This window comes from Nilaparvata lugens, chromosome 4 (assembly GCF_014356525.2).
Source record: "Nilaparvata lugens isolate BPH chromosome 4, ASM1435652v1, whole genome shotgun sequence".
Lineage (NCBI taxonomy): Eukaryota > Metazoa > Arthropoda > Insecta > Hemiptera > Delphacidae > Nilaparvata > Nilaparvata lugens.
The window spans coordinates 5,845,237-5,869,593 of NC_052507.1; the positions used below are offsets into that span (position 1 = coordinate 5,845,237).

Below are 24,357 nucleotides of genomic sequence, written 5' to 3' on the forward strand. Positions count from 1 at the left end.
CATCAGAAAGTCAAAGTACTGAGAAAACGCAGAAAAGCTGAGAAAAACATTGGAAAAACGCTGATTTTGGGCGTATCTTTGATGAAATATTAAAGTCACTTCATCACAATATTTTTAGACCTCTGTACCAAATTTGAACATTTTCTGTCTATTACTTGATGAAAGAACTGAGAAAACGCAAAAAACGCTAATTTTGGGCGTATCTTTGGCGTTATTTCAAATTCCTTCTAACACAACATTATTACACCCTAGCTTAGCTTCTGTACTAAATTTTAACAATTTATGTTCATTTGTCTCGATAAATCTGAGAAAAAGCAAAAATACGCCGGAAAAACGCTAATTTTGGGCGTATCTGACGTTATTGCAAATTACGCAAATGACTCGCTTCGCTCGCCTGCATTTTTCATTTGAGCATGCTTCATTTCATCAGAAAGTCAAAGTACTGAGAAAAGGCAGAAAAGCTGAGAAAAACGTTGGAAAAACGCTGATTTTGGGCGTATCTTTGATGAAATATTATAGTCACCTCTTCAAAAAATTTTTAGACCCTAGCTAGACCTCTGTACCAAATTTGAAAACTTTGTGTCTATTACTTGATGAAATAACTGAGAAAACGCAAAAAAACGTTAATTTTGGGCGTATCTTTGGCGTTATTTCAAATTCCTTCTAACACAACATTATTACACCCCATCTTAGCTTCTGTACTAAACTTGAGCATTTTCTGTTCATTTGTTCTCGATAAAGCTGTGAAAACGCTAAAAAACGCTGTAAAAACGCAGATTTTGGGCGTATCTTTTGAAATTTTTCCAAATCCGTTCTTAGTGCCAACTGAAGGGCCAACTGAACATACCTACCAAATTTGAACGTTTTTGGTCCGGTAGATTTTTAGTTCTGCGAGTGAGTGAGTCAGTCAGTCAGTGAGTGCCATTTCGCTTTTATATATATATATATAATAATTGAGGTATAAATGATAATAGCATGTAAAATTGTATTCTAAACTGGACTACAATTAATCTAACTGGTTAGTTTGGATAAAAAAATTGAACTTTGTGTAACAAGTGCCTTTTTTAATCGTCTTTATAATTTTATGATTCAGTTAAATACGTATGGAGATCACCATTCCAATTAATTTACAAACGTGATAGCAAAACACAGCACTCTCTCAAAAAACTTTCAACTGACACACTGTGCTAATTTGCATTGGAAATCCTTCATCTTGAGACTAAAAATCACAAACTTGTAAACAAAACAGTTTTTATCAATGGAAATTAATCCATTCTGTGATAAACATAATTTAATGGCCAAGATAAAATGGCTTCAGCAGTCTAATAAGAGATATTGTCTTGCAAACTGGACTTCCAGTAACGGAGAATCCGTTATCTTTAGACTAAAAATCACAAACATTCAAACAAATTTACAACAAGTAATTACTGTATTATGATTAACAGAATTTAATGGCCAAGATAAAATGGCTTCAACAGTCTAATAAGAGACAGTATCTAGAAAAGTAGAATTCTTTCCGAATAATCGAATTGGCTGTACTCTGAGACTGGTTTGAAAATCAGCATTAATAATAATTGATTACATGCAATTGGAAAACCCAGTATAAACTGATACAAACTGTAGAAGTCGATATACAATCATAATGAGCTTTGAACAACAATAAATTTTAATCACACTTTGTGATCAAAATAATTGATTAAGTTTTACAATAATTGAAAACACCAATATAAGAACTGCCTAGTCTAATAAGTGGTTTACTAAATGAATACATTCATTCAAATTCATTTGCTCATTCATTCATGATGAATAAGGAGCTCACTTAGTCAACAATTAATTTCAATCACACTTAGTCCATTCAATTGTAAAGCTATACGAATATTAAACTATTCCAAAATATACTACAACAATCTATGAGGAATGTTAAATAAATACATATTATTTTCACTTGAATTACTGATACAGCGTGGGCAAAAAGAGGAAAACATTGGTTCTTATGGGATGGTTCACACATTGACTGACCGGAAATGTGTGAATACTACTATAAGAATCAATGTTATTCTTTTTCTGTCAACCAGCACAGAACTGAAATTCATTGGAAAATTGGAATTAGAGAAAAAACTGTACTTATAATTAAAAGGCGGTGACTGCAAGGGTATCAACTAGAAATAATAATATTTTATACATTGCAGTTCATTATAGTTTTGCTTAGTTTTCGTTTATGCGTAAATGCCGTCATCGACCACGATAGGTTGAGGATCTCAGATTGGCTAGATTTCAATTTGTCTAAATAACCTGTAAGATTATGTTCAGTTATGTTTCAATGTGGGAGGTTGATTTTATACTTTTTTATAACTTTAAATTGCAATATTTATTTATTTTTAAACATTGATAGATACAATATCTTTCTCAGCTATGAATGAGTGGGAAAGGAACAACAGTTTTGAAGCCCAAAACTCTTCCTTTCTCAAATTTAGATAGAAATTGTCCAAAAATAGGTTATATTTATCACTTAATAATTGACCAATTTTAAGTCTAAAAAATATATTTACTAGAAATTTAGAATTTAGAAGTTGAAAACCAAATAAAATAACAATATATCACTAAACCATCACTGATAACTTGAAAATACTCTATTAAAATATTGAAAATGTTAAAACTTGTAAAGAAACTCAGATTTATTTTTAAAATGTTGATATTATTGATTGATTAATAATTAATTAATCTTGATTCTTGAACAATAAGCACAGATAATGGAAAGTTATTTGATCAGCTGTTTTAGCACACTTGAGTTTTGGACAGTATGAATGTCAACAATGCTTGTCTTCGTCGACTGCGGAAGTTTACGCACGAACGAAAATGCACCTTTAGATAAAATACTTATAATTCAAAGGCGGTGACTGCAAGCACTACCTCCGTAAACAAAGCCATAGTGCATTCGTGTGACGTCAGCACAGGTAGGGCTCCTACACCAATAAAAACACTAGCTGTTATAGATCAGCTGAAATCAACGAATATTTCTTGGTGTAGAAGCCTTACCTGTGCTGACGTCACACGAATGCACTACGGCTTTGTTTAAGGAGGTAGTGCGGCAAGACGGTATATCAAACAGAAATCACATTTTTTACATTGCAGTTCGAGAAACATTGTAATTAACATTAACATTCTATAACTTGAAGCTGTGTTTACACCAAAGTTATTAACAAAATGTTTATTTTTCCGTTCTTATAGATTCTATTAGATTGAATATAACTTATCATACCCATGATGTGCATATATGTTTGTCAAGCTCCGTTTAATCTGATAGAATCTATAAGTACGTAAAAATAAACATTTTGTTAATAACTTTGTTGTAAACGCAGCCTAACATTGTATATTCGAGAAACTATCTTTAATAGTTATTCTTACAAAAACGTCGTGTTGGCTAAAAACTGGACTAGTATTTCCTTGGAATGATGGTGTGCACGGCCGGGCTCGGCTGTATTTGGTGTAAGTTGCTTCGATACACATTGCCGGTGGGCTGCGGCGGCATTATATGCACTGTGCGTACAGGTGGTGGTGGTACCATCCATCTGCAATGAATAAAACATTTCAAATTTCAAACTTGTCATTGACCGAACGAAGTGAGGTCTATGTTTTAGCTCGAATTTTCTTTTGTCTGTATGTATGTAACGCCGGTACACATTGGGCGGTTTCTGCTGCGGCGGTAATTTCGCCATAGCCGCCGTTCGAGCAGTAGTCTATAGACTCAAATGGAAGCTTACACACTGTGCGGCAGAAACGCCGTGCGGCCATATTGCCGTTGGCGGCAGCTGTGCAGCCGTCCACTGCCACTGCGGCTGGTGGTGTTTTTGCCGCTCTTGTCTACGCAGTGGCGTATGTGACCAAATGGGCATTTACACATCTGGCGGTTGTTTACCGTCGCCGCTGATCAGTCGTCTTTCCCAGTTGCTCCAAGTCAGAGGTCTTTGAAAATCAGCCTTCTAATTTGTGTCTTGTTGTTGAGTTAATAGACAATGAGTTGTTAATATCATTTTAGAACAGAGGCCAGTTTTGTGGAACAAAACCCTCGACATATTTAAGGATCGAGATGCAACAAGGATGCGTGGAAGGAAGTGTGTATGGAGATTAGGGGGGGATTTTGAAACTGTGGATGACAAGGAAAAAAATGCGTTTCTCTACTGTCTTCTTTTCCTATGACGGTACAATAAAAGTGCTAAAAGTTGTTGCTTTTCCATTTTGAGTTAAACACGTAATAATATTATATCCTTTTAAAAAATGTGCAAAATACAATTAACTAAACACTCATGAAACAGAGAAGTCACAACACATTTGCGATCAAGAACTACAAGAATTATTATTTTGGCTGCTGATCATACGTGGCGGTAATTTACGTAGCGAATGTGTAAGCTCGACTTTTTTTCGAGGCGGCGACGGCAGAAACCGCCCAGTGTGTAACCAGTGTAACGGATTTACGGCCGAACGCGTTCATAGAATTTTATGAGATTTGGCAAGAATATTCCTTTTTCAACTGTGCGTCGATGTATACACAAGGTTTTTCGAAATTTTGCATTTTAAGGATAGTATGAAAAGAAAATTAATTCATCCATACTCCGATATCACTATATATATTATCTACTCTGAAGATAGGTTTAATCAGACTATAGAATTATCCATAATCAATCAACTGACAAGTGGATTATTCATTGCATGCATTACACAAATATCTGGAGAAGCCGGTGAACAGGTGACACCAGACACTTGTGGATGAGAAAACTGCGTGAGGTCTACTGTTCACAGAACTACTAGTACATGATTTATAGACTATCGTCATAGAGAAAAGATAGCATGAGAAGATACCTCATTATGTTCCGATTTTCAAGCTGATTTTTCTTAACTCAAGTCGAATACTGTCTATTATTACTGTCTTGTTGGGGGGCAGAAAATGAGAGACTACCAGCGTCACATAGATTCACGAAAAAGAACTACAAGTACCATCGGCTTGAGTTGACTGTGATATTTTAAGTGGGAGTGTAACAACGGCACAGTATGAGAGACTACCAGTGTCACACTTTACGAAGAAGAACTACTTGGTCTATCGGCTTGAGTTAACAGTGAATTTTGGAGCATCAAAGCCTCTACCTAGTCTACATGAGTCAACAAAAAAATCAGCTTGAAAATCGGAACATAATGAGATATCTTCTCATGATATCTTTTCTCTATGACGATAGTCTACAAATCATGTACTAGTAGCTCTGTGAACAGTAGACCTCACGCAATTTTCTCATCCACAAGTATCTGGTGTAACCTATCTTCTTATGCTATATTTCATCTATGCTATCGTTAAGTTTGAATCCGAGAAGCATTGATACTGGATATTTATGGATCAAGTCCTATTGCGCAAAGAAGTCTCAATTTTCTTAAAGTTATATAAGAGGTTTTATAATTTACTGACGATAGATCTGAGGTTTCTACAATGCAAATAAATCACTCATAGTTTGGGGGGACTTATAAATAAATGACGTTATATCCGTGTTAACGCTATGGCCGAGTCACACTGTATAAAACATTTACACTATAGTGAGGTCCACGTTATAATGGCAGTGTAGGAAGATAGAGAAAAGGGTTGCCAGATCTCAGCCTTGCCACCCAAACAGCTGACACTGGTATATCTATCTGATGAATTTAACTGTTCATTATTGTTGAAGATAGTTAATCATATCTTATTTGTCAAGAAAATATATTTTTTAAACATGTAATAATAAATTTTCATGATTGAGATCAAATATTTTGTCAATCAGTTGAATTTCTACATTGTTGATAAGCGATGTGGCAACATCGCATGCGTGAAAGAGATAGCGCCATCTGCTTTGTTGAACGATAGACAAGGATAGCAACACCATTGCAAATCACACACTGACATTATAACGTGGACCTCACTATAGTGCTGTCAACTGAGATTCCAACAGATTTTGGTAATTTTTTGTCAATTTTATAAAACGCACAGCAACATTCAACTTGTTTTGTAAAGAAAAAACTGTCAACTTTTATGAAGAAAACTATTTGTGAAGAACATTTTGTTGACGACTCTGGTGCAAACGTGGCTCTGGCAAATTGGTCTAGGTCTGTTTTCGTTTTTTACTTTCCTTGCCCTACTACCATAGGTAAGGAAAGTATTGCTTTCCAAAAAAAATTAAGGTACCCCAATTTCGACTTGAAATTTTAAACTTAAGGTCCTTATACCATGAGGACCCGACAATAAGAAATTCAATAAAATTCAATTCAAGATGGCGGAAAAAATGGCGGATAATTACTAAAAAACCATGTTTTTCTCGAAAGTGGCTCTAACGATTTTCTTCAAATTTATATCATGGATAGCTATTTATAAGCCCTATCAACTGGCATAAGTCTCATTTCAGGGAAAATTTCAGGAGCTCCGTAATATTCTTGAGAAAAATGGCGGATAGTGACTAAAAAACCATGTTTTTCACGGTTTTCTCGAAAACGGCTCCAACGATTTTCTTCAAATTTATACCATGGATAGCTATTCATAAGCCCTATCAACTGGCATGAGTCTCATTTTTGGGAAAATTCCAGGAGCTCCGTAATATTCTTGAGAAAAATGGCGGATAATGACTAAAAAGCCATGTTTTTCACGGTTTTCTCGAAAACGGCTTTAACGATTTTCTTCAAATTTTTACCATGAATAGCTATTTATAAGCCCTATCAACTGACATGAGTCTCATTTCTGAGAAAATTGCAGGAGCTCCGTAATATTCTTGAGAAAAATGGCGGATAATTACTAAAAAACCATGTTTTTCACGATTTTCTCAAAAACGGCTCTAACGATTTTTTTCAAATCCATACTCTGTATAGTTATTTATTAGCTCTATCAACTGACATGAGTCTTTTTCCTGGGGTACTAATGGGGGGCCACCCAATCCTTGAGAAATGGACTTTGTAACCTTCTTCTCGTGCATGAGATAGGTAGGTACACGGTTTTTACTTTTTCTTCTTCCATATACCGTGGGTACGGTAGGTAGAGCAGTTTATAAAAAGAACACAGTCATAGTCAAGATATTTCATCTGTGGAACAGCTGTTTTGACGAATTTCAAAAAAATCATCGAATTTCACAATTTACATAAAGGAAAACGAACTCTGAAAACAATTGTATATACACATATACATTAGTCTGATCGTAGTTGCAAATATTTTGCCGTCAATCGTCATTATGTTATTCTCCTAAATTATTCTCGTTTGATAATGAGGCTTATAGTTCAATGAGCAAGGAAAGTTGTGTGAGTGTACCACACCAGATTTTTGATCATGTATATGATTGATTGGTGTATTATGCAATGCAAATAAATGAATAAAATAAAGCATTTGACTTACTGGTTATTATTAACGTTGACGACAGTAGCGGTATTCGGCCTTATCCACTGAGGCTGCTGAGGTTGAGGTGGCTGTACCCTGGCCTGGGGGAGGGGCCCGGCCTGGGGGAAGGGCCCGGCCTGGGGGAGGGGCCTGGCCTGAGTGGGGGCCGTGATCATGATTGGGATGGAACAGCCACGGCCAGGGAGGTCCTTCTGCTTATTGGTCGCCACATAAGCGCCCACGTGACTGTTGTTCAACAATACAGGAATCTCTTTGCCAGTGTACACCACTTCTTTCGGTTCTGCAAAAGCAAAAACAATTATCACAACACAAATAATATTATTTAGATTTTAATAATTAATATCTGTAGACGTAAGGGTACAAACACACTGAGGGTGGAGCGGAGCGTGGCGTGATGATACACACAGGAAGCGTCTGAGCGTCAAGGGCCTAGAAAATGGCGATGTCTAAGTTTGCCCAGACATTACTTTGTGAGAATAATTACTTAAAGTATTGGATATTAGCCAAATTTCCCCCGCAAAATTCACTAGATGGTGAGAGAATTGATGAGTTTTTAAAATTTCATAGAAATATGAATGAAATGGATTAAAATAGCCTTAATTTTGATTTCAAAGTGAATGATGCATTATCATTATAATCTGACTAGCCGTCAGGCTCGCTTCGCTCGCCATATCCGTCTAGCCAGGGGGCTCCGCCCCCTGGACCCCTGACTGGATCGTCCAAGAATGGGATCAGCAGGCTCGCTTCGCTCGCCTGCATTTTTCATTTGGGCATTTTTTTCATATGTTAGGACAATCCAGTCGGTGGTCCAGACTAAACGGATATGGCGAGCGAAGCGACCCTGACTGCTAGTAATATAATATTCCCAGGATTGAAGTAGCAGTGCCCAATCAATTTTTCCGCGATAAATGCATTTAAATCTTCAACTTGGTGCCAACCTAACAAAGTCAACTCAACTTAATGCCAACCTGACAAAATTATTAATTTAGTTGCCAGTTAACAACTGTTTCGAAGAGGTACTCTATCTAGATTATAGTTCTATAGTAACATATGATATGGACATTTCAATTATAATTAAGAGATTGGGAGAAGAAGAATATACATGCTAAAAGACGAACTTTAAACCCTTAAAAACAACCCTTAGAGTTAAAATATTGCCAAAAGATTTCTTAGTGCGCCTCTAAAGGGCCAACTGAACATACCTACCAAATTTGAACGTTTTTGGTCCGGTAGATTTTTAGTTATTCGAGTGAGTGAGTGAGTGAGTCAGTCAATCAGTCAATCAGTGAGTGAGTGCCATTTCGCTTTTATATATATAGATAAACTGATTAGCTTGCAATTTTGCACAAAGATTTTTATTTACCGATGATGATGATGGCTAGATGCCTATTTCCAGTTCTCCACGATTTCAGGACGTGTATTTAGCGTACGCCAAACATGTATTTAGTACATGTAACCATACATATATCCGTACATGTACAAGCCAATTTCTTTCTTATTTAAGAAGAAGAAGATAGACTATAAAACCGTTGATTACAATATTTTATCTATGACTACTCAAGTTGAGTATCACAAACTGGAAACTTGACAAATTGAAAACTTGATAAACTGGAAACTTGGTGTACTAAAAACCTGACGAATTGTAAAATTGTAAAATTGTCAAACTGAAAACTTGACGTCCTGAAATCGTGGAGAACTGAAAATAGGCATGCATCTGACCATCATCATCATCGGTAAATTAAAATCTTTGTGCACGTGGGATGTACATGTGGCGTGCGTGGCGAACATGACAGTGCTCTCCAGTATCGCTGCCACCACCAGGTTTTTAGGGTCCTGGGCTTGGAATATGGGCTTAAGTACACTCAACAATAAATCTTCCACTTTTCGACCGAATTTGACTTATGATGCATGATTTTGACCGCCTTGACGAGCCGAGTAGAATGAAGTGTAGCACGATGAAATCTGAGCAATGTATCAAACGTTATACATGTTTGAAATTTTGATCCTTGAGGTGTCCTTAGGCGCGCCTCTCCACTAGGAAATACTGAAATGAAGTGCATCTAACGGGTGATTCTCATAGAACATAATCTTATGAACTTATGTCATTGTGCGAAATATCAATGTGAAGACTATGTAGTTGGTGATGATGATAAAAGCTGAAAATTAGGTGTTTTTCACAATACAAGGAGCATTGTTGTCAGGTGTATCTGGAAATCTATATGAGATAGAGCGCTCTACCTGATCTCAGATTGTAGAGCACAAAAATACGCCCAGAGGGATTTTGAATAATACATCTAAATGGTAACAATCGGAAGATATTGTTGATCAAAAACTAAAATTCATCAAAATAGATTTTTCCTTCAAATTTCACTCATTTTTGAAAAATCAAAACTCAGTACTCATTGGAGATAGAGAGTTTCGAATGATCTCATTCTATTCAAAATTTTATAATCTAAAAAAAAGACAAAAGCAAATTTTTGTGTCCGATCACGAGATTTGGCAGAAATAGCTGAAGACTGGAAAATGAGCCGAAAATACGAGGTTTTTGGGCCACTCTGTATCTAGCACAAGGAAATTTTGCATGAAGAAATTGGTTCTGGACTTTTCTTATGTACCCAAATAATATATTAAAAAATCAGAACTACAATATAAATTGCATGCACCAATGTATATAGTGACTGGACTATTTGCCTCTGTGACTTTGAAACGGCATATAGGCAAGGTATGATTCGCGGGGTCACAGAATAAATACAGAATGGAAACTAACAATCAAAAGCCCATCCAACCTGTCGCAAATACTAGACACTAGATGGAGTATTTCATGGCAAGTCCACTTGTTCGCCCGGCAATTGACCGGCAATTTGACCAGTGCCCAATGAAGGCCAGCGGTAACCAGCGTTGGCAAACCAACCATCCACACACTGGCGCTAGTCGACATTGGCCTTCATTGGGACAACATGTAGATGCAGCACAAAAGCTGAATTCACACACAACAGTGACAGTGAAAATATAATTCACATGACATCACATCACTTGTATCGGCTACTTTATTAAAATTAATAAACACAATATTTATAACATATGTAATACCCTTTTTATTTGAAACATTTCAAAACTTTAAAACATTTCAACGACTAGTTTTGGCTTATTTTGGCCATTTACCAAAGTAAGCCAAAACTAGTCGTTGAAATGTTTTAAATAAAAAATCTGGTGTGGCGCACTCACACTACTTTCCTTGCCGTTATGAAAATTTATCACCTGACGCTAGTGTTCACGCGCATCCCAAGTCTACTATTCAAAGATCCAAGTCAGCTGGTGATATGACAATGACGCTGGAGACACACGAAGTCTGCTATCTCTTCATAGTGAATGATTTAATAGAATCAACAGTTTGCAATTGAAATAATAACATTTTCACGAATTTCGAGCTTATTTCAAATTTTAGGAGAAAATGTTACTGAACATTAATTGTAGAGATTTTCATGCTCAATCTTTTCCACTTGGATTTTTTTGTTTAAATTGTATCTGAATCTAAAATCAAACTTTGCATTAGATGGGCAGAGCTCCTGGAATTTTTACAGATATGGGACTTGTGGCAGTTGATAGAGCTTATTTATTTATTTATTTATTTATTTATTTATTTATTTATTTATTTATTTATTTATTTATTTATTTATTTATTTATTTATTTATTTATTTATTTATTTATTTATTTATTTATTTATTTATTTATTTATTTATTTATTTATTTATTTATTTATTTATTTATTTTCCAACGGTACACACCAATTACAACAATCAAAAAGCACAAAAAAGAAGCATATAAAATAAGAATAATAATAATAATACTAATAAGCATAATTATAACCTAATAATAAGCATAATAACAAGCATAACAATAACAAGCTAAGTTAAAGAGGATTGGCTAGTGCCCCCTAAGTATACATATTACATAATGAAGCTAAATTTTAAAGCAAAGCAATGAAGGTAAAGCATTCAAAGTAGCCTATAGCCAAATAAAAGAGAAAAATAAATTAGGCAAACCTCAGCATTAGATCACTAACAAGTAATCACAAAGGGTATAACAAAATACATGCATAAAAAAACAAAAGGAGAAAGGATGATAAGACGAAAGATATATAAATATCAGCTAACAACAAAGAAGGAGCTAGAGTCCCCACCGCATGGCTGCCCTCCTGAAAGCTACCACGGACACATCAAAGAAATCAATTCCTGCCGCAGCAGCCTCACAACCAGATCGCAGCACCCTTGACAAACCACTATTGTATGCGTAAGCTGTTGTATGAAGACGTCGTCTGAAGATCGTCCTGGAGCGGGTCCCTCTTGGAGCACAGATATCAATGCCAGCCAACAATTCCGGGCAGTCCAATGCTCCATTCACCAATTTGTAAAGAAGCATCAAGTCGAAGAGTCTCCTCCTAGAAGCCAAAGGTAAAAGGCCAAAATGTCTCTCAATTTCCTCCACAGGCACATCAAAGTATGCAAACCCCATCCTGCAGCCAAGCATTCTCACAAAACGTCTCTGGACCTTCTGTAGCATATCAATCTGGTATTGGTGGTATGGGGACCATATGACAGAAGCATACTCCATAACAGGAAGGACCAGTGCCCTGAACAGAACCAGGAGACTATGAGGAGATCTGAAATCTCTAGAGGACCTGAAAATGAATCCAAGCAGTGACCTAGCCTTGGCTGTTATCCCACACACATGCTCCAAAGGACTAAGGGAGGGACTCATGGTAACCCCAAGGTCATTGAATTTAAACACTCTTATCAGAGGAGCACCCTGCAGGACATATTGAATATCAAGGATATTGGACCCACGTCTGAAAGACATCATCACACACTTAGCAGTGTTCAGTGCCATGCCATTATCCAAACACCATTTATCAATGTTCAAGAGTGAAGACTGCAGTGCATTGCGCCCTGTACCATGCGACACCACATCAAAAAGTTTCACATCATCAGCATACATTAAGAAATTGGAAGAGATGACACTACCAATATCATTCATAAATAAGTTGAAAAGGAGGGGACCCAGATGAGACCCCTGTGGAACCCCAGATAAGGCCCTGAATGGTGATGACTCATGACCCTCATACCTAACAATAAGAGTTCTATCCCTCAGGTAGCTATCCAACCACATTAGCAATGATCCATGGACTCCATAACCCTTCAACTTGGCAATCATAAGAGTGTGATTAACTCTATCAAAGGCCTTTGAGAGATCCAAGTACAAGCAATCCACCTGACAAGCATTCACAAAGGCTCCCATCACAAAATCCTGAAACTCCAGAAGATTAGTAACTGTAGATCTAGACCTCAGAAACCCATGCTGCTCCATAGATATACCCTTACGCAGGCAGAAATAAAGATGGTCCGTAACTATGCCCTCAAATACCATGGCTATCACAGACTGGATTGTAATAGGTCTATAATTTCTGGCATTACAATGGTCACCTGACTTGAACACAGGCACCAGGAAACCACTCTTGAGAACCTCAGGGAAGATACCTACTGTTAGCAGAGCAGCAAAGAACACAGCCAGGTGACCAGCCAGGACAGGAGCACAGAAACGGAGTACCAGAGAAGGAATACCATCAGGTCCTACCCCCCTATTAACATCTAAAGTCTCCAGCCTCCGTTGAACATCAGAAGCAGCAATGCAGCATGGCGGAACCACCTGATTCCAGCCAAAATCAAAAGTAGGAACAGGAACTACACTCTGAGCAAAAGTGGATGAAAAGCATTCAGCAAAGAGTTCACACTTACCAGCAGCTGTAGAAGCACACTTGTCATCCAGTTTTACAATAGTGGATTTTTTAGAGACCTTCTTTAGCCCATTGACATGGGACCAGAAAGATTTTATATTAGTCTGGACAGAATCCTCCACACCCATTATATAGGCATCATAACATCTTCTAGTCAGGTCCTTACATCTGTCCCTCAAGCAGCAGAAAGCTTCATAGAGGTGGATACTGCCATTGGCCTTGTAATTCCTGTGTGCAATCTTTTTAGCCACAATCAGTCTCTTTAGATCATTAGAGAACCATTTAGGGAAGTTAGAGACATAAACCCTTCTCACTGGAGTAAACCTCATGATGGAAGATCTCAAATCACTGCAGAATTCACTGAACTTCTGCTCAACCACCATACCTTCCATGCAGCTTAAAAGCGGATATTCCTTACCCTGAAGAACCTGGAATATAGAGACCAAATCACTTTTCCGGAAGTCAGGAATGTGTTTAACATATCTTGGTTGAGACCCACCACTCAAGCAAAAACCTATATGAAGGGCAGGGTGATGCCTATCCTCAGGAACCAGTACTTCCAATGGCTTACTCACCAACAAGTCAGGAATAGAAGAAAAAACCAGGTCCAGAAGTACTCCCCTAGAATTCAACTCGTTGTTTGCCTGCTGGAGGTTGTGTGCAAGAGCCAAATCAGCAATAGATCTAGAAGTAGCAGCATGAAACAAGTTCAATCTGGACCAATCAACATTTGGCAGATTAAAATCACCAATCAGTAATACATAATCTGGGCTTCCAGCTTGCAATATGGCACAATCAATGGATTGGCATAAATCATCATAAACCTTAGCTGGCTGGTTAGGAGGAATATAGGCACAAACAAGCAAAAACTTACAAACTAACAGGGAACATAAAATAAACAGGCATTCACTTTTACAAGACAATACAACAATAGGGTAACTAGAAATACTATTATGTACAGCCACAAGGACTCCACCACCACTTAATTTAGCACTGGTAAGTTCTGATCTGTCACATCTATACATGCTGTAGCAGTCAAGACCAAGCTCACTATCACTAATATCAGAACTAAGATTAGTCTCTACAAAGGCAATCATATCATATGCCGTGACTGAAGCATTAAGAGACAAATCAGTTAATTTAGACCTCAACCCATTGACATTCTGAAAATAAATACTATAGTTCTTTGGTGTACCGTTGGAACTTATGCGTTTTTTTGCTTATTACTCACAATTTTTGGGACCCCACTGATATATTTGATTGTAAGCCCCTCCTCACCCCTGGACTTTCGATTGGCCAGTTCGGCATTTAAAGTTTTCAGATGGTTAGCCTCAAATGGGGTTCTATCTCTAGATAGTCTAACTTTGGCCTAGTGTACCCCTGTTTCTTTTTCCCAACACGAAGAGATCTAGCACCCACAGGAGAAAAGGATGGAAGAAATGGAGAGAATAGTTTTGAGATAAAGTCCATGTCATGTTGTTTTCTCACTGCTACATCAGCACTAGGGGATTCTTCCAAATTGAAAACCATCACATTTGAAGATCTACGAGTACGTTCATGGAGTTCTGCTAAAGTCACCTCAAGGCTACCCGAGTCCAACCCAGAAGCATTCATGGACTGATTCTTAAGTACACCCAGCTCCTGTTCCAAGGCCTCAATACGTTTCTCTGACTCACAAATACGAGGCTCCAAACTGGACAGCAAATTATTCACAGAGGCTAGGTCTTCTTTAATGGCAGTAATATCACCAGGAACCGCTTCCATACTGTTTATTTTAGAGATTAGAGTGTCCATTTTCAATGACAGTTGTTGAATATTAGAAAGCACTAGATTGTGAGGATGTTCATCAATACCAAGACAGTCAACCCTGGAACAAAACCATTTATTCTTGGAATCCGCTGATAGTATACGGTATTCATTGTCTGGTACAGAAACACAAGTATGATGAAACCAACGTTCGCATTTACCAGAGCATAGGAGACCCTTTTCAGAACGCAGGACTTTTCTGAAGCATATACAGCACGTAGTACGATCCAAAAATGCCATTATATACATCTAGATGAAAAACACAAATTAAGTTCAACAGTTAGGCAGCTGTGTTAATATCGAATAATATGTAGAAAAAAAAGTTCGGAAAGCAGTTAGTAGCAAGTTCAATGAAAGAATGCGAGAGGGAATAGTGACGCGTACACGATCGGATAGCGTTGCAAAATAAGTTGAACAGTATCTGCATCACCAACCATCCGTATCACCGCGCAACAGAGTCTTCCTACTCGAACATAGACGCAACGGAGTCTTCCTACTCGCACTTAAGCAAAGACACTCGAAAAAGCAGACTCATTCATTACTGCAACCGGTAAATTATCTACTGTCAAGTTGAAAACAAGGCGGTCAAAGTTCAATTCAACGTGACAAAACTAAAATTAGCTCATGAGTTGAGTACTGGCTACGAGTACGAAATAATGCTTCAGTGTAAATACACATGTCCAAATCACGTCGCTAACATTGCTAACAGCAGAGAACACTCTGGGAATTCACCACACACTACTCACAGTTCAAAAAAAGACATAATTACTGTCAAATAAATGGAAAAACCAACAGACGAAAAATCAAACAAACTGACTTTGACAGTCAGTGCTGCCAACCTCCGTTATTTGGGAGATGAGATATCGTGTACACAGACGCACATACAAACCAATACCCAAAAAACACTTTTTTGGACTCAACGTATGAAACGTATAGAAATTTAGAAATTGGGGAACCTTTATTTTTTCGGAAAGCAATACTTTCCTTACCTATGGTAATAGGGCAAGGAAATGAATATGATTTTATTGCCGTTAAATTCTTAGAACAATAGGCAAAGTCAAATATTGAGAATAGAAAGAATATAACGTAAAAGGGAACTACATGTTTTATATTGTTTTTATTAATTCAAATGAGTTCTAATTGTACTATTCCGGCAATTGTACTAGTCCGGCCGAGTGACCATGTATAATACCATCAAAGGCCGGGACACATATAACCGCACCGAGCCCGCGCCGACGTATGGCCGAGCTAAGCCCGCGGCACGGGGATGATGGTAGGAGAACACACATATCCGTGCGACAGCCGAGCGCCAGCAGTGTCTCAGTTCTGTAGTGCTACTGCGGTCTCATTTCTGAATGTGTTTAACTATTGTTAATAATATAAAACTATTAAAAGCTTAGATATTGTCAAATTTCACTAAAAATTTATTAAAAACTTTAAAACAGAACCATGGTTTCACGTAGTTAACCAACGCATCATCAGCTGTACTGTGGAATGAGGATACAGAAACAATCTTAACCTAATCTTAGTAGTCTAGAGCTCCTAAATAATTGGGTGGCAATAACTAAAGTAATGAAAGTAATGAATATTATACATGATTTCAAAATATATACACCTTTGTAATTTTTTTTTTTTAATGACCACTCTATACAGCTGGTCTGTTACTCTGTCTCTGACTTGGAGACGTCTTTGGTATTTGGCTTGACAATCTATAGGCTATTTGAGAGAGAATTTACTTGAAAGGTTATATTTCAAACCGGTTTTGAAAGTTTGAAAGTCAGAGACAGAGTAACAGACCAGCTGTATAGAGTGGTCATTAAAAAAAAAATTACAAAGGTGTATATATTTTGAAATCATGTATAATATTCATTACTTTCATTACTTTAGTTATTGCCACCCAATTATTTAGGAGCTCTAGACTACTAAGATTAGGTTAAGATTGTTTCTGTATCCTCATTCCACAGTACAGCTGATGATGCGTTGGTTAACTACGTGAAACCATGGTTCTGTTTTAAAATTTTTTAATAAATTTTTAGTGAAATTTGACAATATCTATGTTTTCTTATTATGGAGAGATTTCACAACATCACCATCAATTCTACTAATTTTATATTAAAAGCTTGTTACATCCGATTTAATTTTATATAATTATTTCAATTTCAAACTAATTACCTTTGGACACAGAAGATGAGAATTATAGTGATGGTATAAATTTCGGTGCATAACAATACCATTAACAATATTATCATATATTTATATCGTAAATATATAATCAGCAATAAAATTGTTATCTTCTGCGTTATGAATTTAAACGTAATTAGTTTTAAATTTAGAATTTAAGACAAAGTCACGGGTTCTTTCTTTTATATTTTTGTTGTTTATTGACAGAGCGAAGTGAGGTCTAAGATTCAAGTCGACGGTTTGGCATTTCTCTTAATGATTAAATGTTTGAATGCTTAAATGTTTATATGTTGCGCATTTACGGCGAAACGCGGTGATAGATTTTCATGAAATTTGACAGGTATGTTCTTTTTTAATTGCGCGTCATTAAATTTTGCATTTCAATGATAATATAAAAGGAAAAAGGAGCCTCCTTCATACGCCAATATTAGAGTAAAAATCAGAATATAGAATTATTTTTCATAAATCAGCTTACAAGTGATTACACAGATGTGTGGAGAAGCCAGTTTATTGCTGTATTTCCATAAGGTCTATAGTTTTAATCAAGTACTTGTGGATGAAAATAGTGCGTGAGGTCTACTGTTCACAAAACTACTAGTTTTATTATTTATTATATTATGTCTGTAGCGAATCATCTGATATTTGCCACCTGTGATTAACAACCTCTGTGATTTTGTCATCTCTACATTAAAACATCAAAATTAGTACGACAAATTACTAATCATTCGTCCAGTTTTATTTAACCTATTTTATCATAGGAAATTCACAAACCAAATTTCCTATATGTCTATTATACCTTCGGCTTAAATTATTATTTGGTTATACTTTTACTTTTGGTTTAACTTATTTTTCCGTTCAACCATATTTCACAGATATCTATCTATCTATATTTCACTTTGATCGTAAACTGGAAAATTCCGTTATCTCTTCAATAAGTTTTCACTCTCTATGTTAAACAGGCCGACCGTCTCTGTCAAGGCGTAAACTGAACTAGTCGATGACGGCGCGAGCTCGGCTCGGGCAACAAACACGGTGACGGTGCAGGCACGGTGCTGTAGTATGTGTCCCTACACGTTTGAAAGTCTTTGTTTTCTTACTCGCCGTAGTACGCCCGACACTCGGCCGTACGTCGGCGCGGGCTCGGTGCGGTTATGTGTGTCCTGGCCATAAAACTTATGAGAAATATGTCACTGTAGGGTGTGAATTCAGCTTTAGTCGTATTTTTAATCGAATTGGTTGGCATTTGTAATGGAAAATGAACGTTGTTATTGGACTAACCTGCCATGACGTAACGAGTGTGGGTGTCATCTACCTCTAGCAGCACTTTTCTGGTCTCCTGTTTGGGAGAGGGTGGGGAGAGGCTTCGAGATCGAGATCTTGATGGGATCGAGATGGGTCGAGACCTAGGGCGAAACCATCTGAATCTAAAACAAAAAAAAAATCATTAATAAATATTACAAGGTAATTGAATAAATGAGAAAAAAATCTATAATTTCTAGAAAAAATCAAAACCTGTTTTATCCAATTACATAACAAATTAAATTACACAGTTAATATTACTGTGTATTCATAATTCATAATTTTTACAAAGTAGCACTGATTGGGAGAGAAAAACTAAGGATACTCCATGTACTATTTCTCTCCCACATTTAGATAACATTATAAAAGTCCGAAATAGGGTTATGGTTTCACTTTTCTAAAATTTAGTCCATTCTTACTAACAAAACAATAATGTTGGCTCCAACATGTTAAGGCTGTGCAAACGCTAAAAATAAAAATGTATGAATTTAGAGCTACTTTCTTGTATTTATAAAACATAATTATAGTACACTTTTAAATTAATAAAACAAGAATACAAATTGTAACGTAACTACTAGTTTCCGTGATCGGAAACACATCATCGACAGATTATACTTGAAGATGATATTTAAAATAACAAAACTATTAGTAAACATTTATTGGAAATTTTATAACCTGACGAGGGTGTGATCACCGAAACTAGTAAGTAGTTAAGTTGTACCTATTACAATTTGTACCTATTCTTTTTTTATTATTTTGCTAAAAATAAACTTACTACTGGTGATATTTTTCAAGGTTTTTCGATTTGTAAATCATAAAGCTTTCAAAATGAAAAAGTTTTCTTAGGAAAATATTTTTTTCCTATCATTACTTTTTGAAAGATGAGCGCTTTAAGTTTAAAATTTTGGGACAGAACATTTCAAATTCGGTAAGAGATAAAACTATGAGATTTAGAGAATATCTTTTTGAGATTATGAGCGCCTGAAGTTTAAATTTTTGGTACAGAACATTTCAAATTCGGTAAGAGATAAAACCATGAGATTTAGAGAATAAATTCTTCATGGTATTGTTGATTGAATAAAACAAATTTTTTTTCAAAAATTATCAATTTTTGAGGAAGTTATTCAATTTACTAAAAATGACCAAAAATAAATCAGCTAAAACTTATTTTTGGTAAATTGAGTAACTTTCTCAAAAATTGATATTTTCAGAAAATTCTTGTTTTATTCAATCAACAATACCATGAAGAATTTATTCTCTGAATCTCATGGATTTATCTCTCACCGAATTTGAAATGTTCTGTACCAAAAATTTAAACTTCAGGCGCTCATAATCTCAAAAAGATATCGGAAATTTTTTTTCCTGAGAAAACTTTTTCATTTCGATAGCTTTATGATGTACAAATCGAAAAACTTTGAAAAATATCACAAGTGGAAAGTTTATTTTTAGCCTTTGCACAGCCTTAACAGAATGAGTGGAGACCGGATTCCTAAACAGTCCTTATTGTACAAACCAGTTGTGAAAATATATAGAGAACGTTCAAGAAAAAGATGGTCTGAGTATAGAGATGATGAGGTTCGGAACAGGCAATGATGCCTTAACCGCGAAAGAAGAAGAAGAAGATGATATAACTGTGTAATATTATAATATCTAAAATTGTTTTCAATAAGGCTACATTATTTATGTTATATTATGATGAAGTTTAGAGAATACTACAAAAGCTTCAAGTTATAAGAATCCCATCTAATGATATGACCGATTCTTGTTCCTTTCTTAATGCCGCATCCACACTCTCTCCAAGTGCGTACAAATGACAAATGACGCGAGAGTGTGGATGGGTGGTTTGTCTGCGCTCGCCTTCACTGGCCTTCGCTTGCCATCGCTCCGGTTTTTGTCGAGCGAAGGCGAGTGGCCAGCCGAGCATCGACTGCAAGTGGTCATATTGCAGAATAAGAATAAGAATTTTTATTAGCCACATAACATTGTACAAACATGCAATAGGCTTTGTCAAGATAAAAATAATACATTAAAGTCCAAATTTCTTCAATAAATTATTAAACATTTAAACTTCAATAAAGTTTCCACATAATCAGATAACAATATCAACATATCACAATCAGGTAACAAACAATATCAACATATCACAATCTATAAATTCGTCAGAAAATTATTAAACATTTAAACTTCAATACATTTTCCACACAATCAGATAACAATATCAACATATCACAATCAGGTAACAAACAATATCAACATATCACAATCCATAAATTCTTCAATAAATTATTAAACATTAAAACTTCAATACATTTTCCACACAATCAGATAACAATATCAACATATCACAATCAGGTAACAAACAATATCAACATATCACAATCCATAAATTCTTCAATAAATTATTAAACATTAAAACTTCAATAGATTTTCGAAACAATCACATAACAATATCAACATATCACAATCAGGTAACAAACAATATCAACATATCACAATCCATAAATTCTTCAATAAATTATTAAACATTTAAACTTCAATAGATTTTCGAAACAATCACATAACAATATCAACATATCACAATCAGGTAACAAACAATATCAACATATCACAATCCATAAATTCTTCAACATTAAACATTTAAACTTCAATAAATTTTCTACACAATCAGGTATTGTATATTGTTTTTGAAGGGACGGATTCAAGGATCAAAAGGTTCAAAGAACCCCACACGTCAACCGAAGCTTATTGTGTTCCCAAGTAGTATGTTGGTTAGGCAAACCAATACCTATGTCCTCTACAAGAACCAGGAGTTTTTCCCTAAACTAGCATTCCATTCATCACCTGGTTACAATCCTTATCTCAATCCAGTGTGATATGCTTGGCAGTCTCTTTAGACTGATTAGTCCTCGTGACGTACGTGAATTCCACTCCTGGCCTTCTATGTAGGTCCTTCCGCTGAGGAAGGGGCGGCCAAGTTGCCTCTAGGGCGCCCGGCCACCCTTGACTCAGCCTCTTAACCCACATTTGTACCTTGAGTTTCAACCATCTCTGGTTTCTTCCCTCCGAAACTTCGCAGGGTCAAAAGCCTCACCTCTCCCAAAAAGTTCTGCCTAAATGGCCGTCCTTCTTTGAGCAGTGGTGAGGTTTGGTCTCTCCACCCAAAACTCGTGACCTACGTGAGTTCCACTCCTGGTCTTTTTGTAGGTCCTTCCGCTGAAGAAGAGGCCACCAAATTACCTGTAGGGCACCCGGCCACCCTCGACTCATCCTCTTGACCCGCATTCGTGCCTGGAGTTTTACCCATCTCTGGTCTCTTGGGTTTTTCTTTTTGCCCCTCCGAAACTGCCTTGATGGGGCAGATCCCGTGGGTTTGAAGGCAAGGCAACTTATGGAGTTGCCTTGGGGTCAAACTATGGCAAAAAATAGTGTTAAAGTTACTTGGAAGTGAATGTCTTTTGCAGTCATCGAATGAAATTCTAGTCTCGGCTAACGCCTCCACTAGAAACATCATTCTCGCCTGCCAAAGGCCTCTTCCCATCCTTGTGACTTAAGATACTATTACGTCACAAGTCCGGTAAAAGTAGTTTACCGCATAAGTATGATTGTTTCTGCCCGAAACGTAGTTGAGGGCAGAATTATCATACGAATGCGGTAAATACGTTACCGTACAAGTTACATACAATATTTTTGTCATACTTTTCTCAGAAAGAATAATATTGCTGAGAAACAGTAACCATTACCTTACCTGCTGCTGTTCGAGTTACTGCATTCTATAAACATGACCTAGCCCATAGCTCCTAGGTCATAACAGACCCATCAAGCTCAAATAGAATAATAAAGGCCAATGTTAAAAAATATCAGATGAGTTCTTATAGCTTGAAACTTATTAGATGAGTTCTAATAATATTTGAGTTATTCTATTAGTTACTTAGATATTATTAACTCACTCTCTTCTTCTCACTAAAGTTCTCAACAATAAGAAATTTAAATTGTTGTTACCAATATAACAACTATTATTTCGAGTTTGTAACAGCTGTGCCTAGTTGAAAGTTGTGTGTATATTTTTGGCTTCAAAATTTTCTGAAATAACTTAATTTAGTCAAAGTGCGGTGATATCAAGTGCAAAATTTGACTTTAATTTGGTATTTTAATCATTCTAAATTCAAAATTTCTAGCTGATATATATTCTTGGACAGAACTTTAAATTTCCTCAGTAAGAACATAACCCATTTTTTCGGCCATTTCATCTCTATACTTATAAAAGGCTAAGCCCCGACAGACTGAAATCACACCACAGCCCAAACTACTGAGCCTAAAAGCTTGAAATTTTGCACGATTGTTTATGGTAGCCTGAAAACATCCACTAAGAAAGGATTTTCAGAAATTTGACCCCCTGAGGGAGCTGGGGCCCCCCCAAAATTTTGTACTTTTGAACCGCTCATTTCACAGCAAAGTCATGAGGAACTTTTTTGTTCAGCTACGAAAAAAAAATTAGATCTATGCAGAAAAATCTCGATCAGGATCACAGGGGGGTCCAGGAGAGGGCATTTTTTGAAAATGTTGATGTAAAATCACACTACAGCTCAAACTAATTGTCCTACAGACTTGAAACTTTGCACAAATATTCTTCAAACATACTAGACGCGCACTAAGAACGGATTTTGAGATATTTTGCCTCTAAGGGTTTCAAAGGATGGAAAAGGATCCTATTAAGTAAGGTTATGAACATGGTAAGGTGAGTGCCATATGGAAATGAGATAATTTATTTATTGACATGTGATATTCTAACATATGTTGTAATCATTGGAAATAACAAAATAATATGATAGAAATTCAAAAAAGGACATCTGTTCTGTTATTGCTTTCTACCTGATTCCACTCAACCTCAATAATATTGTTCTGATAATTCATAAATATGTTTAATAATATTATATTTATTGATATAATAAAAGTATTGTTTTGATAATTAATTATTATCATTAATATAATAATAGTATTGTTTTGGTAATCAATAAATATTCTTATTTTCACAAACTCTGTATAATTTATAATGGTGAATGTGAAACAGCTGCATCAAAGAAATTATCTCAAAAACATATGTTTAGGAAAACCATAGTTTTGAACTTCGTTTTCCTGATGCAATGAATAAGCCTACACGTGGCATGTATTATTAATTTTTCAGCTAGAACAGTTTTTTGAGACTGCTAAATAAACGTCTACAGTTTTATCAATGCTGTATAGGCAATATGAAAACGCATGCAGTTAATATGTCTTTAAATAAAGGTGTTGATATCCACATGATAATTATTATTCTCTACCATTTTTATTTAATTAAAATTTCAAAATTATTCAAGCCTTGATACTGTAGAATGATTGACTCACTGTACAGTCAGTCGAAAATTTTAATATTGAAATGAGGGGTATTTTGGCAAGCTGAACAAAAATGTAAGGTCCTATGCACCTTTTTGATATTATTTCTTCAAATGAAAAATGAGTTTTGTGGGTTGTCAAAACTCCCCCTGAAAGAGAACTATTCATTTTATCCTATCTTTTAGTAGAATAACAATTATTTCTGCATTGAATAACATCTATCTTGCCAACAAGAATCGAGCTGTTTGTGAATTTAGATATGACCTACACTTAAGATTTATATTATTCATTACGTCAAGTTTTCATTTTGTCAAGTTTTAAAATAGACCCTTGCGAAGCACGGGCTCTTGCTAGTTATTTATAAAAATTTGGGAACAGAATAGTTTTGTGCTATGCCTGTTGTTCTACCCGATCATATTCATATGATTTGTAATTATATAAACAAATAAATAAATAAATACAACTGAAGACTATAACGCTGAGACTATATAGCTATTTGAATCAATTTGAATGTTC

General features: G+C 36.0%; 1 protein-coding gene across 1 annotated transcript in view; it reads right to left on the reverse strand.

Annotated features, from left to right (window-relative positions):
- Window positions 1-1,043: 1,043 nt before the first annotated feature.
- LOC111055183 (RNA-binding protein 25) overlaps window positions 1,044-24,357 on the reverse strand; it is a 98,743-nt gene continuing 75,429 nt past the window's right edge. The window contains exons 16-18 of the mRNA XM_039425656.1: window positions 18,451-18,596; window positions 7,391-7,673; window positions 1,044-3,569 (exon numbers count right to left, since the gene is read on the reverse strand). Of these exons, the coding sequence (XP_039281590.1) occupies window positions 3,434-3,569; window positions 7,391-7,673; window positions 18,451-18,596 (565 nt within the window). The 3' untranslated portion in view covers window positions 1,044-3,433. The remainder of the gene's footprint in view (window positions 3,570-7,390; window positions 7,674-18,450; window positions 18,597-24,357) is intronic.